General features: G+C 49.6%; 1 protein-coding gene across 8 annotated transcripts in view; it reads right to left on the reverse strand.

Moving 5' to 3' along the window:
• Positions 1-19,127, reverse strand: part of MYH14 (myosin heavy chain 14) — a 101,887-nt gene that overhangs the window by 55,677 nt on the left and 27,083 nt on the right. For 5 of the 8 annotated variants that reach the window (XM_072770398.1, XM_072770364.1, XM_072770392.1 and 2 more), the window contains exons 4-11: positions 18,650-18,677; positions 18,411-18,513; positions 17,777-17,797; positions 16,300-16,392; positions 15,882-15,945; positions 13,680-13,778; positions 12,551-12,691; positions 1,780-1,875 (exon numbers count right to left, since the gene is read on the reverse strand). In XM_072770398.1, the coding sequence (XP_072626499.1) occupies positions 1,780-1,875; positions 12,551-12,691; positions 13,680-13,778; positions 15,882-15,945; positions 16,300-16,392; positions 17,777-17,797; positions 18,411-18,513; positions 18,650-18,677 (645 nt within the window). The remainder of the gene's footprint in view (positions 1-1,779; positions 1,876-12,550; positions 12,692-13,679; positions 13,779-15,881; positions 15,946-16,299; positions 16,393-17,776; positions 17,798-18,410; positions 18,514-18,649; positions 18,678-19,127) is intronic. The other 3 variants (XM_072770421.1, XM_072770374.1, XM_072770410.1) reach the window with 1 other exon arrangement.

A 19,127-nucleotide genomic window follows, 5' to 3' on the forward strand; every position in this document is an offset into this window, starting at 1 on the left:
AAATAATAGACACCAGTAAATGATATGCATACACAAGCCAAAGCATGTACATGTGAACGACTCGTGTATACGCTTTGAAATGCATGGAAATGTGCAACTTTGAAATGCACGAGACAAGAGGGTGGACAAAGAGTGCATGGAAAGATATGCAATAAAGCAAAGATAAAAAAAAAAAGCAAAGATAGTAAAATGTCAGGGGCAGAATCTAGGTGATGGCTGGTTGGATGTTTACAATAAAATTCTTTCAACTTTTCTGTGTGTTTACGAATTTCCTAATAAAATATTGGGGGAAAAGCTATTAGAGTAAGAGACCAAACCCTAAACAAATATGTTAAAACGACTTGTTCTTCCTTATTTTTTTGGTAGGGGGAAAAATGCATTTTAAAAAATGGTGATTATGAAAAAAAAATGGTGATTATGAAATGTTTTCCTGCTTGTCACTCTCGTAATGGGAAGACGGAAACTATAAATGCTCAGCTCCAGCAGAAAATTGAAAGGAAGAGAAAACATTTAGAAGAAGAAGAAACACCAAAATAAATAAACAGATTATTTCTGAGAGGTGAGGTGATGAGCATTTACATTTCTCCTCTTTTTTTTTTCCTTTCGGTGCAATTGCAGTTTTCAATTCTTCTATGGTGACTCTGCATTATATGGAAAGTATTTGAGAACTATAAGTGGCCTTGAAAAACAGCAGGAATGTGCAGTGGGGCACTATGCTGCCAGTCACAGGATGGTTTTCTGTAGGATTCGAAAGCCTCTGTTGTGTCCTCTGGCAGCTGGTGAAGCCCATGGACTGCATCTCCAATTACTGTTTGCAAATGCAAAGAATGAAACATACAGGACTTCCCAGGATATTAATTCTGCTGACATAGGGTTCTACCCACAGACCCTAGAGGAAGAAACCCCAGTAGCGCTGGAGTTAATAACTTTGAAAAGTTACCCTCAGTGCACTAAGGGAAAAAAGCAAATTTTAAAACAGTCTACAAGGTCTGATGCCAACTTCATGGATTGGATGAATAAATGAGTGTGCACAGCACACCTGCTGGGAGTGTGAACAGAGCTCCCCAAGCGCCACAGATGATACTCTGATCAACAGCATGGTGAGAGGGGCCCCTTTTCTCATATTTTCTGTGGTTATATAGCTTTTGAAAATGAGCCCAAAGGGTTTTATAATCAGGACAAAAGCCCTTGCTGTCTTGAGGGGGAAAGGGTGTGAAAGCGTGATCCCACTTCTGTGACAATTATTTCCACATTGATATGGACAGAGAATAAAGCCCAGAGAGAACTACCCTCAAAATGTTACAGTAATTACCTCTCAGGAGTATAACTGTGGGTCATTTTCTTGCTTTTATACTTCTTTGTATTGCCAGATATTTCCCCCATTCAGTTTGCATTATTTTATGATAATAAAGCAGATCTATTTCCAGTTTGAGAATAAAAGGAATAGCAACTATAATTCTGCTTTCAAAAAAAACAAAAAAAAAAGTATATATATGCAGAATAGAGAGGCCAAGGGGAGATAAGCCCAATGCTAATGGTGATTTTCTCAGAGGGGCCAAGATGACCAGGGATCTCTGGCATGCTGGTATTGTTCAAACCTGTGGCAGAGATGACACCTTTTAGAATCAGGAAAAGAGTGGGAAGTGACACTTTGGTAAAGGATTAGCACAGCTTGGAGGCATGCCCAGCTGGGGAGTAGGGAGTGCTGAGGGGGATGCTCTGTCCAGGGGAACGGGGAACACAGGGTCAGGCAGGTGGGCTGTGGGCCAGATGGAATACCTGTGTTGTCAGGCATGGAGGCTTGATCCTTATTCCGTTCTCTCTTCAGGACGATGTTGCCAAACTGGAGAACGGCAGAGACCATCCGCAGCATGGCTAAGGGGCAGAGAGAGCAATGGCATGGGGCTCCGGACCCTGATGCGTGGTCCTAAATAGCCCTTTAGAAATCTAGCTTAAAAACCCTACATCAGGGGTACCTGGGTGGCTCAGTCGGTTAAGCGACCAACTCTTGGTTTTGGCTCAGGTCATGATCTCAGGGTCATAGGATCAAGCCCTGCACTGGGTTCCACCCTCAGTGTGGAGTCCGCTTGAGAGTCTCCCCTTTCTCTGCCCCTCCCCCCACTTGCATGTGTTCTCTCTCTCTCTCAAATAAATAAAACCTCTAAGAAAACCCCCCAACTCTATGTCAAATTACACCACTGCACCTCTGCTTAAAATCCATCTGTGACACTGGGCAGGTCTTAAAACATAAAAATAGATGGATAAATTCTGTATTTTGTATTCAAGGTTTGTTTTTAGCACCATTTGGTGTCTGCTCGTGTCCGTTTTATAAAGCAATGCACATAAGGTTTAAAGGGACGTGTGGAGATGAATGAAGAAGGTCTTTGGCAATATGAAAAGATTCCTTTTTTTAAGATTTTATTTTTAAGTAATCTCTAGGCACACTACAACCTTCTTGCACTTAGGGATGCTAGCCAGCACTAAGCACAGTGCTTTGAGGGGGCGGGGTTTAGACAGTGAAGCCATCAACAAGAAAAGCACAAAAATATGAAAAATGTGGCACTCAGTGGCAGGCAAAAAGGATACCGGGTTACGGACTGAGCTGAGACAGGAAGCAGAGCACCACTTTGGTGAACCTCAGCTTCGTGTGCGCTGGACAATTCAAATTTTCCACACCCCATGTGAATGACATGATGATCACAAAAGCACCAGGAGTACTGGTTTGGGTGTTTCCGGATAAACCTAGCGAGTAGCTGAAGTCACAAATGCAGAAACCGCAAAAGAGGATGGATTCTAAGTGCTTGTCAGCACAGAGCTTTCAGAGAGCTGGTGGAGAATGGACAGAGCTGCCCTTAGAGACATCTCAGGAACTCCTGGGGTTGGCTGGCATAAACATGGAAGCCATGGGGCAATTTGTGCAGTGTTTCTGGGTATCACAGGGTCTAAGTGGGGACCCAGATGAAGACGCCCCTCCACACCACAAAGAACTGCCCACACCCCATCTGACTCCTAAACATCCCACTGGACATCTGTGTCCGTGAAATAATGGTCTGTAATTATCTGAGTTGAATCCCAACTGTTTCATGTATAAACACAAGTGCTTTGTGTTTGGTTTTCATACAGAGTGGATTTTGCGGGGGGGTGCTTAGGTGGCTCAGTTGGTTAAGCCTCCAACTCTTGGTTTCAGCTCAGGTCATGATCTCAGGGTCATGAGGCTGAGCCCTGCATAGGGCTCCACACTCAGTACAGAGTCTGCTTGGGATTCTCTCCCTCCCCCTGCTCAATCTCTCTCTCTCTCTCAAATAAATAAATAAATAAATAAATAAATAAATAAATAAATAAAATCTTTAGAAAAATACACAGGAGGGTAGCTACTGTAAAATCTGAGGAAAGACTGTGGTTGGTTTTGTTTGGAATTTTATCAAGATTTGGGCATCATCTCAGAACTCTGTCATCTCCGACAGCAAAGTGGCACATGGCATTGGAGTGGACCATATAACATGCCTTCCTTGGTGGGGTCTGTATCTGCTGTTTTCATGGTGACCCTACAGATGAGAGCAAATGCCCAGCTACCCCATCAACCACAAATTCCAGAACAATTCTCACAACTTACAGGTTCAAATGGACACTGATTTTATTTTTGCTCAACTCCATTCCAGGTCCTGTTCCAAACACTTACAAATGAAGTCATTAAACCTTCGTAACAACTCGGGGGGCAGATCCTACAATAACATTTTATAGGTGGGGAATGGAATAAAACCCCCTCACAGATGGGGAAATCAAGGCACATTCGGGAAACCTACTTGCCCAAGACCATTCAGCTCAGCAGCAGCAGAGCCAAGATGCAAACCTAGACAGTCTGACCCCAGGGTCTATATCCTTAATGCTTCTCTTTTCTTCCCTCTTCTGGCAGAAAATTCTAATGTAAACACATATGTATAACACACATACAGAAAAGTGCACAACTCATGCCCATTAGGCTTGATGAGTTTTTATGAAGGGGATGCACCCAGGAAGCCAGCTTCCTGGAAGCCCCTCTTGGCCACTCCCTGAACGTGGGCAAATTTCACAGCCACAGGGTGGAGTGAATGAAGCCAGACATGAAAGCACATGTGCTGTATGAGTCTGTACCAAATTCAAGGAAAAGTGAAACAACTCTATGCTCTTAGATGCCAGATTAATGATCACATTCAAGAAAGGCAGTTCAGGTGATGGGAAGGGGCACAAGGGGGTTTCCAGGTACTGGTTAGACGGGCGTTCACTTGCAGAAAGCCCCTGGAAATAGATGTTTAGGCTCTGGGAACATTTTTTGGTGTCTATGCTTCTACACTGCTTACTTAGGAAAAAGGGGTGGAGGAGGGGGAGGGACGAGGACCTATCCTCCTGCCAAAAATGTGTAACCTGAATCTAACCGCAAGGAAACACACCCAGAGTTGAGACAAAACAACTGGTCTGTAATCTACAAAAGTGTCAAGGTCACGAATGATAAAGAAAGAATAGTTCCAGACAGACGGAGAAGAAAATGTGCTGGGTATGTGTGTGATCCTGGCCTGGGGAAATGTGCGAGCACATGTGTGTGTCACTTACAAAATCTTTTTTGCTGTAAAGGACATTGTTAGGAAAACTGGAATACAGTCTGTAAAAAGACATTTTTGTGCTATAAAGGTCATTACTGGGAGAATATGGTTGGTGAAATAAATAACGGTACTAAAAAAGCCAGTGCTCAGCTCCTGATAATGGTACCATCCTGTGCTTTTGCAAAGAGAACGCTCTTTAAGAATATGCACTGACAGAGGGGCCTTGGGTGGCTCAATTGGTTGAGCCTCCAGCTCTTGATTTCGGCTCAGGTCTTGATCTCACAGCTGTGAGTTCAAGCCCTGTGTTGGGCTCCATGCTGGGCATGGAACCTACCTAAAAAAACAAATACACAGGGGTATCTAGGTGGCTCAGTGATTAAGCGTCTGCCTTTGGCTCAGGGCGTGATCCTGGGGTCCTGGGATCAAGTCCTACATCAGGCTCCCTACAGGGAGCCTGCTTCTCCCTCTGCCTATGTCTCTGCCTCTCTCTCTGTGTCTCTCATAAATAAATAAATAAAATCTTTTTAAAAAGATGCACTGACAGATTCAACAGGGTGGTAGCTGAACAGTGCCTCCCCCCTCCAGCCTCCTGCAGAGAAGTCCACATCCAAATTTCTGGAACCTGCAAATGTTACCTGGCAGGGCAAAATGGACTTCATGAATGTGATTAAATTAAGAATTCTGAGATGGGAGATTAATTCTGGATCACCCAGGTGGGCTCTAATGGCAGGGTCCTTATAAGAGCGAGGCCAAGGGAGAAGGCCACGTGAGCAGGGGTTAGAGTGATGTGCTTCGAAGCCAGAAAACGGATTCTCCCTTGGAGCCTCTAGAAGGAACCAACTCTGCCCCTAAGACTGATTTTGTCAATTGCTGTCTTGAGAATATAGAGAGCTCTCTATATGCCCATCAAGTAGAATACATAGAAGAGCGTGTTGTTTGATGTTCAAGGTCAGGGGCGCAGAGGTGGCCAACCCAGAGCGTCTCCTTTGTGACAAAGAGTGCCCAAATGGCGGGCCTTGAATTCCTGGGAAGGCCAGCCATGCAAGGAGGGGCAGGCTGCAGAGAGCTGCTACCTCGTTGCTACTAGAAGAGCTGCATGTGGATCCCAGCTTTGCCCAGGAGGCTGCCCCTGGACTTCCTACATGGAAGTCCCCCCAGTACACCTGTGCCTCTGTCCCCGCCTCCGGCTTCTTCCTTCCGCCTCACCAGACCGTCACCTGCCCTTGGTGTAAAGCCTGCTGGGGTGTGGCTGCACGCTCATCCACACCCTTTGTTCTCAAACTGCTCAGAACAAATAATTAGGAAGACAGACAAGGAGAAACAAATGTGGCAAGACTTTAGCACCTGGGGAATCTTCAAGAAGAGAGTAGCGATGGTTTGTACCTTTTTTGCAACTTTCCTGTAAGTCTGAAATTATTCCAAATACAAAGGGTTTTTGAACAAACCCTGAAAACAGAAGAAGGGTCACTGGCCTGATGGCTTCAAGAGGCCTTGCTCTGAAGGACACACAGGAAACCGCAGACAGAGGTGGCTTCTTGAGAGCCCAGGACACCTTAGTGATTATATTCTTTCTGAGTTCCATACATCTTTTAAAAAATATTTTATTTATTTATTCATGAGAGACACTCATGCCTACTCAGAGAGAAAGGCAGAGACACAGGCAGAGGGAGAAGCTGGCTTCCCTTCGGGAGTCTGATGCAGGATTCCATCCCAGGACTCCAGGACCCTGACCTGAGCCAAAGGCAGGTGCTTGACTGACTGGGCCGCCCAGGTGTCCCCTCCTATCTGTTGAAGTGTCAGATATAAACCAAAAAAAAAAAAAGGCTGTTAAGAAAGGACTTAGCATGGGGTGCCTGGGTGGCTCAGTCAGTTAAGCGTCTGCCTTCAGCTCAGGTCAGGATCCCAGGGTCCTGGCATTGAGCCCCACTTTGGCTCTCTGCTCAGTGGGGAGTCTTGATTCTCCCCCTCCCTGTGCCCCCACCCCTGTTCGTGTTCATGCTCTTGTTCTTATGCTGTCTCTCATATGAATAAAAAAAATTTTTTTAAAAGAAAGGACTTGATGTCTAGAATTAGTATGTTTGCAGTACAGTGATTGTGCACACGCCACACGCTGCCACACTGTGCACTTTCCAATGGTGAATTTTTCAGTATGTAGATTCTATCTCAAAGGAAAAAAAAGGCAGATGGTGACTACACTTGGGATGAACACTAACTAATGGACAGAACTGTCAAATCTATATGTTATATACCTGAAACTGACATACCATTCAATAATAATAAAAAGTAAAACAAACAAACAAACAAAAAAACCACAACAAAACCAAATCCAAAACCAAGTTTTGGTATACTTTGCAGGGCAAGGCAGGATGTGCAACAGATATTAATTTTTCTCCATTTCCACTGAGATCATAACTCCTTGTGGAAAGTATATGTTCCTTACTTATCTCCTACCCATGTGCTCTGCATACACTAGGTGCTCTATAAATGTTTTCATGAATGAACTTGAGCTTGCCTGTTCCCAGGGAAGAATTCATCCTGTGATCCCTGCTGCTTCTAGGATTCAATTTAAGCCCTCATCAGGATCTTGGGCACCATGTCCCTGACACTCCCAGTCCCTCTGGCCTTAGGGTCCCCTTGCTTATTCCAATAGCTCCTCCAACACTCTTCTTGCCGCCACCACCATCTATGTCTGGTTAGTTCCTGCAAGACTGTCGGTGCTCAGGCAAGGGCCACCTCCTCCAGGGGCTGCCCTGACCCTCCCCAGACTGCGCTGGAGCCCCATGACACGTGGTCACTGCTCCATGCACCTTCCACCGGTCACCCTTCCATGGGCTCAACTTTAATCCATTTGTGTGATTTGATGCTTCTGGGTCTCAGCATTCCACAGATCAGGGGCTTGTTCTATCTTGGTCATGGTGAACTTTACCTAGTACCTGCAGAGGCCTGGCCCACAAATTGACCCCATCACGGGTTGAATAAATCAATATATTAACAGATAAAGGGCAAAGAGTTAGCTAATGGGGGATACATCCTGGATGTAGGGGTTTGCTGTGTGACCCTAGATAAGCTGGTTGACCTCTTGAGCCTCAGTTTCCCTGGCTGGGCAGTGAGAAGGGCTGGGCTCAGAGATGTCTGGTTCTGCCAGCCTGGGGTTGGGGATAGGGGGACTGGGTGGTCGCAGACAGCCCAGGGCTCTGGCAGTTATAGGAGTTTCCTAGGGGACAGCAGCCCTCCCAAAAGACAAATAAACAAGGACCTCTCCTTACAGACCCACAATGGCATCATCACCTAACAAACTGAATGATCATTCCTTAATGTCAGCTCAGATCCAGCCCAGACCTTCAGTCCCCTCAATGGCCTTTAAAATGGCCTCTGACAGTTGGCTTAGGAACTCACATCCGTGCCAAGCACCCGGGTGAATCTGACACCTGAGAAGTTGGCAGTTAGCTTTTGCTGGTGACTTCAGACCAGCCGATTGCTAGCAAGCCCAGGCCTGCAGGGGAAGGAAAGAGGGGGGCGTGGGGTTGGTGATGCGGAGTCCTGCTCAAACTTTCTGAGTGGCATTCATGGTGCCTGCACTGGTGAAGACAGGAAGCCAGGGAGCTGCTTGGACTGGTCCCAGTGCTCTCCTCTCTGGGTTTCCCACTGGCAACCACCTTCCCAGAGATGGTCGGGAAAGTTTCACAGAAGTGCCTGCCTGTCTCTCTAAAAACGGATCATGGGCTGGTTTTGGAGTCAGACCCGGGTTCCATCATCTCCTTGTCAACTGGAGTGAGTTGTAGGGTGGACACCCCACCTCCCTGGACCCCTGTCTTCTCTTTTGTCAAAAGGAGACTATGAAAAGGTAACCGTGGGACACCTGGGTGGCTCAGCCAGTCAAGCATTGGATTCTTGGTTTGCTCAGGTCATGATCTCAGGATCATGAGATCAAACCCCATGTTGGGCTCCCCACTCAGCATGGAGTCTGCCTCTCCCTCTCCCTCTTCCTCTGCTCCCCCTGCTCTCACTTTCTCTCTCTCTCTCTCTCTCTCCCCCAAATAAATGATAAATAAAACCTTAAAAAAAAAAAAAAAAGGTGACCAGCTGGCTCCACTCCTTGTAAGTAAAACACCAAATAAAACTATGAGGCCTCATCCACATGCCACACCAGCACCAGCAAAAGCCAGAAAGCTTACAACAGTGGTTGCTGGCATGCATGTAGGAAAACCACTGGAAGGACACAGCGAGTGGAAACAGAAACTAGCGCCACCTCCTGGACAGTGATAGAGTGGATTCTCTACAACTTAAAAAAAACGGTCAGAGTGGGGGTGGGGGGATGGGAGTTGGAGTAGAAACCCAAGAAGTCAGTGAGTGGTTGATTATCAGATCTGGTGCCCGTAATAAAAAGATAAAAATTGAAACTATTCAGCAATAAACAGGAATGAAGCCAACATGCCACTGCATGGATGAGCTCAAAATTGTTGCGTGGAGTACAAGAAGCCAGCCTCAAAGACCCAGGTATTGTGTGATCCTATTGACATGAAACGTCTAGGATGGGCAAATCCAGAGACACAGGAAGCCACCGAATGGTTGCCAGGTATCCTCTTGGGCCACTGAAAATGTTCTAGACTCATCTTTGGAGATGGGCACCCAACCCTGGAAATGGACCCAAAGCCCCTGACTTGTAAGCTTTAAGCAGGTGAGTGGTCTGGTCTGCGAATTGTAGCTCAGTACGGTTGTTACACTTCTGTAAAAGCTGGATTAAGAACAAAATTGCACCTTCTCCTTAGATCCAGCATTTTTTGAAGAATTGATCCTACAGTTCTTTTGATACAGAGAGAGCTACTTACAGGGATATTATTGGCACCTTTTTTGGGGGTGGGGGAGGGATCATTCTAATAGCAATGAGTGCAGACACAATAAAAGTTTGTCCACAAGGGACAGAGACTGGTTGAAAGAATCATTGTCTATTTATAGGAGCCTGGGGGGCTCTGTCGGCGAAGCATCTGCCTTGGACTCAGGTCATGATCCTGGGGTCTTGGGATTAAGCCCCGACCTGGGCTCCCTGCTCAGTGGAGAGTCTGCTTCTCCCCTCTGCCTCTGCCCCTGCTCATGCTCTCTCTCTGTCTCTCTGTCTCTGTCTCTCTCTCTCTCTCAAATAGACAGATAGATAGATAGATAGATAGATAGATAGACAGATAAATAAAATCTTTATTAAAAAAGAATCATAGTCGGTCAGCCTGAGTGGCTCAGTGGTTTAATGCTGCCTTCAGCCCAGGGTGTGATCCTGGGGACCTGGGATTGAGTTTCCATGTCCGGCTCCCTGTGGGGAGCCTGCTTCTCCCTCTGCCTGTGTCTCTGCCTTTCTCTCTCTGTCTCTCATGAATAAATAAATAAAATCTTAAAAAAAAAATCATAGGCCATTTAAACAATGAAACCTTACGCAGACACACACACATTGAAGTTTACCTATACTTACAAGACCAGAATTACTGCTAAAATATACTGTCTGCTGGGAAAAGTGAGTATGAAGTGCACTAGCACAGGGGTGATGAGCTGAGTCCTTAACCTGAGCACCTGAGCATGTGTCAAGCGTTTTTTAAACTGTTCCTTGCTGTATCTGGGATGGTCCTGGGAGGGAGGTCAGGGAGATAAGGCCCACTTGGAGCAACAGCTGCCTGGGGCAGGGAGTGGGGTAGAGGGGAGAGACAACTTTTAAAGTAAGCTCCATGCCCAGGGTAGAGCCCAACATAGGGCTTGAACTCATGACCCTGAGATCAAGACCCAAGCAGAGATAAAGAGTCTGACACTTCCTTGACTGAGCCACCCAGATGCCCCTTTGAGGAAACTTTCAAATTCAGTAGAGAAATATTTACCATTCTTTTAAAATCACCAGTACAGCTGAATACCAGCCCTGGGGCTATGGAATGCCTGGTTTTATTTAAAAAAAAAAAAAGTGTGTGTCCTTTCTTAGATGTCTAAAATATTCCTGGGAGGAGGTGAGGGAAGCCAAAGAGCAGGAAAGTCAGGTTCAGGGCGCTGCATGGGACCTGGTTTGTACACTATGACCTTTGGCGCCTTCGGATTATGTCACGACATGCATGTCACCTCGAAAGTTTTGTTTCAGAATTGCAAAAATTGGAGCTGCCCCATGTATCCACCACACAGCAGGGCGGCCGCGGGGAGGGTTACTTGAGGTGATCTCTGTCGGGAGGCCAGGCCCCCACCATGGCTACCATCTGGATTTTCTTGCCAGCTGCCCCAGGGAGGAGAACAGAGACTCCCAGGCGGAGGAAGTTTCGCAACCATGGTTGGGAAATCCAGCAGGGGAGGCCTGGGACCCTGTGTCAATACTCCCAAGAAGGCCGGCCTGTTTGCAGCCCGGGGAGACAGCCAAGCTGGCGCTCGGTTTCCAGCCCTCCCAGCTGGCCCTGGAGCCCACAAGAGTTCCCGGGGCCTCTCGTGGTGCTAGAGACCGAGGGAGTAAGAGACCCGGGTCTACCACTCAGCCCCAGACCTCAGAGTCTGCCTCGGCAGGACTCAGGGTTGGTCCAAATAATCAACAGTCGGGGACTTGCAAAAAAGTCTGAGGTCCACCTCTATGTATGTGTTATGGGTTGAATTGTACCCTCTCCACCAAAAAGAGGTACGTTGAAGTCCTAAGTCCCCAAGACTTCTCCAGAATGTGACCTTATTTGGGTATTGGGTCATTGCAGATTTAATTATTTAAGTCAAGATAAGAGCACAGTGGAGTGGGGTGCCCCTAATCCAACACGACGAATGGCTTTTGAATGCACAGATGCACAGACAGGGAAAAGCCACATGAAAATAAAGGCAGAGCTTGGGTGATGCTTCTACATGCTAGGGAACGCCAAAGATTGCGAGCAAACCACTAGAGTCTGGGAGAGCAGGACAGGGAAAAAACAGATTCTCCCAAGATGGAGCAACCCTACCAACACTCTGAGCTCAGAATTCTGGCCTCCAGAACAGGGAGACAATCCATTTCTGTTGTTCAAGGTGCTCAGTTTGCAGTGCTTTGTCACAGCGGCTCAAGCAAACAAATACAGTACTTCAACAGAACGACTGTCAAAACATATGCTCTAGTAGGACACCAGGGTGGCTCAGTGTTTGAGTGTCTACCTTTGGCTCAGGTTGTGATCCCGGGGTCCTGGGATCGAGTCCCACATCAGGCTCCCTGCAGGGAGCCTGTTTCTCCCTCTGCCTATGTCTCTGCCTCTGTGTGTGTGTCTCTTGTGAATAAATAAAATCTTAAAAAAAAAATAGAAGTTTCAATTCCTTCAATACGCCATGCCTTTTCTGCCCCAGGACCTTTGCATAGACTGATCCCTCCTTGCCTAGAACGCTCTTCTCTCTCTCTCTGAAAATTAGTAAGGGAAACCTCACTAAGGCAGACTCAGGAGGCTAGGAGGGGAAGCTGGAAGGAGGAGCCACATGCCTCAACATCAAGTAAACACCTCAACATAATAATCCTCAACAGGAAAGAATCCTCAGTGACAGGCCCCAACAGGGAAAGATGTACACAGCATCGCCTACAAGAAATTGGCCGCCAGAGAAACCGTCAACACCCTGAACTCTTGCTTTTCTCCAGAGGGCTTTCGTTCAGAACAACCTCTTCCGATTTCCTTTTCTTCTCCATAAGATAAAATTCCTGTCCCTTGCTAGATTTGTCTATGGTTTTGCCGCAGCTTACTTGTCCCAATTTACAATTCTCTGCTTTCCTGGATAAATCCATTTGGCTGGTAAAATAACCCACTGTTTTATTTTTGTGGGGTAACACCATGCTAGCACCAATGTTCACCATCTCAGCTCCTCAAGCCTTGGCTCAAAGGTCATCATCTTGATGTCCCCTTCCCGATTCCCTCCTCTGGCCTGTTTCTTTTTCCCAATTGAGGACCGTGTGTCCAGGTTCACCACCTGCCCATACGCCACCCCAGCTCCACCCTTCATGGAGGGGCTGCTCAGGGCTCACTCACAGGTGATTTCCTCCGGGGTGAATCCCAGGACCTTCAGTGACTCCAGCGTCTCGTGGAAGAGCTCCCGCTCCTGGCCAGGAGAGGATGACGGCCCGTTGGTCAGGAAGCGGTAGTTGGAGCATGGCTCCAAGAGGAGTTCAGCTGCAGGGGGTAATGAGTGGAGGCCAAGGTCAAGGGTGAGCTGTGGAGTCCAACTCAAGTCCCGATGGCCACCCTGGGGCAGTGTTCTCTTCCTCCACTGGGGACCTTGGTCTCTTCCTCTGTCATATGAGTGAGGATCCTTTCCTCATAATTTGATGGGAAGGGCCAGGCCTGGAGGGGGTGCTTAGCCCACATTGGACCCTTTCATCTTCCCTCATTCCATTGAGATTGTCAAGTCCTAGAACAGTCCAGAGCAGGCAGGAGCAATGAGGCTATAGGTGCCTGAGTTAGCAAAAGCTGTGGGACAGCAGGGCTTGGCAGCAGAGGATGTGTGAGTCCTGGGGTCTGGGTAAGGAGGGGCCAGGAGGCAGCCAAAGCTCTGGGGGAAGGAGCCTTGGGACAGCAGGCACCCTTGTAAAGAAGAGCCCTGGATTTTCTTCAGCCAGAGGCCAGGAGGAGCAATGAGAAGCCAGGAGGAAGCTCAGGCAGGAGCAAGGGTAAAGGGACAAGGTGAGGCACCAGGTGAAGCACCAGGTGCCGAAAGCCACAAAAACCAGGACCACCAGGACTACCAAGACCCCCAGGACCATGAGGCAGCAGGACCTGCAGCAGAGCTGGAGTCATGGGCGTAACACAAGCTGGAATAAGCAGAAGCCTTGGAGTTTCGGAAGAGAAGGAATGTGAGCAGGAGCCACATGGGGGGAAGGTGGGATCAGAGAGCAGGAGGGGTCAGCCAGCAGCGTGGGCCAGGGGTGGCAGGATTCTCTACTCAGTCAAAACCACTGATGGCAGAGTCACGACATAGCAGAAACTGGGGACAGAGGGCTTCCTGGGGAAGGGCGGTACCCAAATCCACTGCTCAGCAGGAGTCTGACCTACATAGCAGGTGCTCAACAAATCCTACTCAGTTCCTCTCAGGAGCTCAGTTCCTCCTCCTGGGGCACATCCCAGGCCCCCTCCCAGTCCCCCTGGGAGCCACAGCACTGACCTTTGAGATGCTCTCCAGCACCTCCCAGCAGCTGATAGAAGATGTGGAAGCTGCACTCATCTTTGGCCTGGCGGATGGCCCTGGACTTCTCCAACAGGTCTGGGCGGCTGGGAGTCAAGGTCCCACAGGGGCGGAGTGGCGAGGGGAGCCCACCCAGCCCCCTTGACCCACGCTGCACCCCCTGCTATCCTGTGAAGCCGTGGAGTTGTTCACAGCCCAGGCCTTGGGCCTGTCACTTAAGCACACACGTGCCTCAGTTTCCTTATATGTGCAAGAGGCTCCATGTAACACCCATGAATGAGTTGCTGTGAGGGTAAATGCATTATTATGTGTCAAACATCCAAGAGCAGTGTATGGCTTGTAGTTAACCATAGCGAAGAGTATCTCTGGCCATAGCTACCCTGCTGGCCTCAGTTTCCCTGGATGGATAGTGGGGCTATGGGCTCTTCCCTTCTAGGAAAGTCACATGGCACAGCTATGGTCTAGAAATCGGAAAGCCACCTTAAAATAAAACACCTGATGACTTGTTTGCCCTTCCATGCCCCACACTCACAGACCACACAGCACCGATTCAGCATGACAGTTGTAACACAGGACCTACCCCGGGGAGCCTTGCCCAGGGTCTGCTGCAAATCACTGACCAAGAGCCCTGGTTCACTAACCTGCTCAGGTAAGATGGGGAGGACTTGGGGAGGGGATCCCACCAGGGACGGGGCGTGGGGGAAGCACACACCCTGAGTCTTGGTTTCTACTTCTGTTAAATGGGATGATGAGGGGTACAGGGAAGAGGGGCTGGGATCACAGAGTGAGAGCTCTCAGGACAGCCTTAGGTGCAGCATAAACCCTCAAGAAATGTTGCCCAGGCTGACACCAGGGCTGAGGGGTCAGGCTGAGCCCGAGACTCATCCGACTGGCCTGGGGGTGGCACCTGCCCCGTGAGCAATACCCCACAGGCTGCTCAGTGGCCCCAGGCACAGAGGGCCATGCCTGAGAGCCCTGTACCCCATGCGGGGAGCCACAACTAGAGGGGAGTGTGGATGAAGAAAGTTCACTTTTGGAAGTAGCCAGTGGAGACAAATGTGAATATAAAAAAGAGGCTAGGGGTGCCTGGGTGGCTCAGTGGTTGAGCATCTGCCTTTGGCTCAGAGCATGATCTTGGGGTCCTGGGATCGAGTCCCATATCGGGCTCCCTGCAGGGAGCCTGCTTCTCCCTCTGTCTACGTCTCTGCCTCTCTCTGTGTGTCTCTCATGAATAAATACTTAAAATTTTTTTAAAGATTTTATTTATTCATAGAGACACACACACACACACACACACACACACACACACACACAGAGGCAGAGACACAGGCAGAGGGAGAAGCAGGCTCCATGCAGGGAGCCCGATGTGGGACTGGATCCTGGGTCTCCAGGATCAGGCCCTGGGCTGAAGGCAGCACTAAACCGCTGAGCCACCCGGGCTGCCCCATAAAATATTTTTTAAAATAAAAAAAAATTTAAAAATTCCCAGTGAGCTTGCGTGTAGCCTATGCAGAGCAGGATTGACACAACAGGTCTGAAATGATCTGCTCCCACGACTGCCCAGAGCTGGGATCTGGGAAGCTGGATTTCGGGAGAGTTCCCAGCACTCCCCGAATGACAGGAGGGGGCTCCTTGTGCCTAAGCGGTTTGTGCAAACAACGTGGTTTCTGCTGAACACCTGCTTTCCTCCAGGGAGTCTGGAATGTTGGCACATGCCAGGCCAGGGAAGCTGACGTGACCGGCCCCTACTGAAAACCTGGGGGTGCTGACAGGGTCTCTAAGGAGCGTCCTTGGTGGACAACACCTCACATGTTGCCCATCCTGTGTGACTCCACGGGGAGGGGACTCTGGAAGCTGGCCCTGGTCTCTCCCCCACTTGGCCCTGCATGCCTTACCCCCTGCGGCCTGTGCTCTATGTCCTCTCTCTGTGATAAGCCACAGCTGCCCTACCACCCCACAGCAGGGCAACTGCAGTCCTACCCTCCTTCCTGCACAGGGAGATAATGCATCTCTGCCTTCCCCAGGTTCCTCTCCATTCAAGAGTGGGAAACTGAGGTACAGTTTCCGAACATCAGGGAGCCAGGCTTCCCGTGTGTGTGGACACCTGTTTCCTGTAAGCAATGAGATCCCAAGGCCCACCCTCCTCGGCCACCAGGTGTCTTGTGGGCTATGTGAGGATACAGGTCTCGATGTTGGCACCCACAATGTACCCAGCCACGTCGAAGTTGATGCGAATAAATTTGCCCTGGGAAGGAAGGGGTTGGGGTTAGCTGAGGGGCCTCTTCCCCACCGTGGACCTGAAGGGCATCCCTAACCCACACTCACCTCTCCTAGAGCTAGGGCTGCATCTCACTTTCTTTCTCCCTCCACCTGAACCCCACCCTAATTGTGAGGTCCCAGCCAGGGGCTCCCTGGGGAATCCAAGGTCTGGGCCCCTTTGACTGCTTTCCACGGGACCCAGGCCCTCAGCCCCCTCCTCCCTCAGACCCTGAAGTCTGAACCCCCAGCCCCTCCTCCCTCAGTCAGCCCACCCTTCCTGCTTCCCCTTAACCACCTCCAGAGCTCCCAGGGCCAGGCTCTGCCCTCCCCCAGCACTCACAAATCGGGAAGAGTTGTCATTCTTCACAGTCTTGGCGTTGCCAAAGGCCTCTAGGATGGGGTTGGCCTGAAGCAGCTGCCGCTCCAGCTCACCCTGTGGGGCGGGGAGAGGACCCATTAGTGAAAACAGGGGCTGGGGTCGGCAGGGGGCTGGGGGGGTGGTCTGTTGGTCTGTGTTACAACTGTCTGGGGTCTGAGTGTGAGAGGCCTCTGTGTGTCTGCATGGGGGCTGCTTCCCCGCATCCGGCTTTTGCCCTTTAGTTTACTGTTAACGGAACAGGAAATGTCTCCGGGATACATCGTCTCCGGGATACATCGTGGAGTAGAAACAGCAAAACAGCAAAAACCTGTTGCAGAGCGATACCTCCAGTGTGATTCCATTAATGAAAAATAAATTGAGGGAAAAAAAAAAAAAACACCACAAAAACAAGACTCCTACTTCTCCAGGTATAGACACACATCTAGAAGCATTGAGTGGAAGGTCTACAAGGACACACACCAAACTGCCAAGAGTGCAATGGAGAAGACAAAGGGGGAATTTCATTTTATCTTTTTCTGTTGTTATAAGAGAAAAGCACTCGTGTATCGCTTGCAGGATTCATTAAGAAAAAAAAATCTAGGGGCACCTGGGTGGCTCAGCGGTTAAGCGTCTGCCTTTGGGTCAGGTTGTGATCCTGGGGTCATGGCATTGAGTCCCATATCGGGCTCCCTGCATGGAGCCTGCTTCTCCCTCTGCCTATGTCTCTGCCTCTCTCTCTGTGTTTCTCATGAAAAAATAAATAAAATCTTAAAAAAAAAATCTATACCATCAGTATGAATGTCCTTCCAACTGTCCAGCACAGAGTAGGCATTCATGAGATGGCAGTTTCCTTCCCCAGCCAGGCTGCTCCATGGGAGGGCTCTGACTCTGAACTTCCCTGTGGCCACCTTAGTGGCAGAGCGAGGAGGACCATGGGTGTTCAGGAGACAGCAATCCCCTCCTGCCCCCAGGTAGGTTCTCGAGGGCATCAACTCTTTCCATAAATTCCTGTGAGTCCTCAGATACTAGCCTGACCTGGGTGTACCCAGGCAGCTGTGATAATGGCAGTGTGAGGCTCTGGGCTGTGGGAATCTTTGCACCCGTCGGCCTGATCTACACACATTTAGCAGATCAGCAATAAATGACCCCGGGTAATTTCATGTCGGCATCTGTGGCCAAGCTACATGCACACAGTTGGACAGCCCTTCATGGCAACACGGGCTGTGAATGTGTGCATGCACAGGGCTGCCGTAAACACCAGGAAGCCCTGTGCACACACGCTAGGGCTGCATTAGATGACAGCATGGGGCCCAACACGCACACAGTAGGACTACTACAAGTGGCAGTATGGCTCCCTGATGGCCATCAGTGCCCTGGGGCCTGCCAGGAAGCCCATGGATGGGGCTGACCCAGGGGGCATGAGGGGTGGCATGATTTGAGGTGGTCCCCTGCTACTCACATAAGACACGATGCTGGCAGCCTGAGGAAGTCACAGGACGCGAGACACGGACCGGGACACAGACCAGGACACGGCACATGCAACACGGACAGACCCACAGGTGAACCGGTGGTCGTGAGTGGCGGGCAGCAGGGGAGACATGGGGTGCAGGAGGAATCGGGCAGGTGGAGTAGGGTGGCCCGGGTCTGAATCCTCTCTAGCAGACTCCTCCAACAACAGACTCCTGCCCAGTCATGCCTTCAGTTTCTCATCTCAACCACAGGAAAACACCACCCGCTCATGGGGTGTTCAGTCAATGGAAGCAGAGATGGGCACTATGTAAGTGCGCACTAAATCAGGCCCAGCACATAGTAGGTGCTCAGGACCATAAGCACCTACTGGGTGCCAGGTACTGTCCTAAGGTCTGATGAAGCCAAGATCAGGCCCTTGAAATTTCCATTTCCATCCTGCCTCCACTCCTAGCCCTGTATCAGACACACTAGGTGCACAGGCAGCAGAGGTAGCCAAGAGATGGCTCATAGTCACGGGCCTCCTAAGGGAGGCAGGGGGTTATGGGGACAAGCAGGACCTCAGACAGAGGAGGGGGTATTGCTGGTGGCAGGGCCCAGAGAGTGTCTTGAGGCAGGTCACTTACCGGTACACCTGGCTCCTTCCTGCCCTTTGGTGATGATGCCACGTGGGCAAGATACTGGATGACCTTCTTGGTGTTTTCTGTCTTCCCAGCCCCAGATTCCCCGCTGTGGGGTGGGGGTGGGGTACAAGGAGGAAGCAGAAAGGGTTGACAGGGATGCCAGGTCAGACCTGCCCATTCTGAGCAGAGCCGCACCCAGCCAGGGCCCCGCCTCCTCCAGGAAGCCCTTCAGGATTACTCACGTGCAGAGAATGGACTGATCTTCACGATCTGTAAGGGACAGAAGTGGACATGTCAGCTGGAGGGTCTCTCTAGTGGGACCTTGACCTCTTATACCACACCCTATTCAAAGGGGTAAGGAAAAGTCTTTTGCCCCCCAAAAGGTTTGTTTAAGATTTTATTTATTTGAGAGAGAGAGAGAGCATGTACAAGCAGGGCAGGGGGCAGGGGAATGAGCAGAGGGAGAAGCAGACTCCCCACTGAGCAGGGAGCCCGACGTAGGGCTCCCTCCCAGGATCCTGAGATCATAACCTGCGCCAAAGGCAGACACTTTATCAACTGAGCCATAAAAGGCACCCCTCCTCACAAAAGCGTTTTGATGTGTGACACTCCTGGATTCTAACACCCCACCCCAACTCAGCTGTGTGATGCTGGCAAAGTAGCTCTCCCTCTCTTGGCCTTGTTTCCTCACCTGTAAAATGGAGCTGATAAACTCCAACT

Source organism: Canis lupus, chromosome 1, assembly GCF_048164855.1.
Source record: "Canis lupus baileyi chromosome 1, mCanLup2.hap1, whole genome shotgun sequence".
Taxonomy (NCBI): Eukaryota; Metazoa; Chordata; class Mammalia; order Carnivora; family Canidae; genus Canis; species Canis lupus.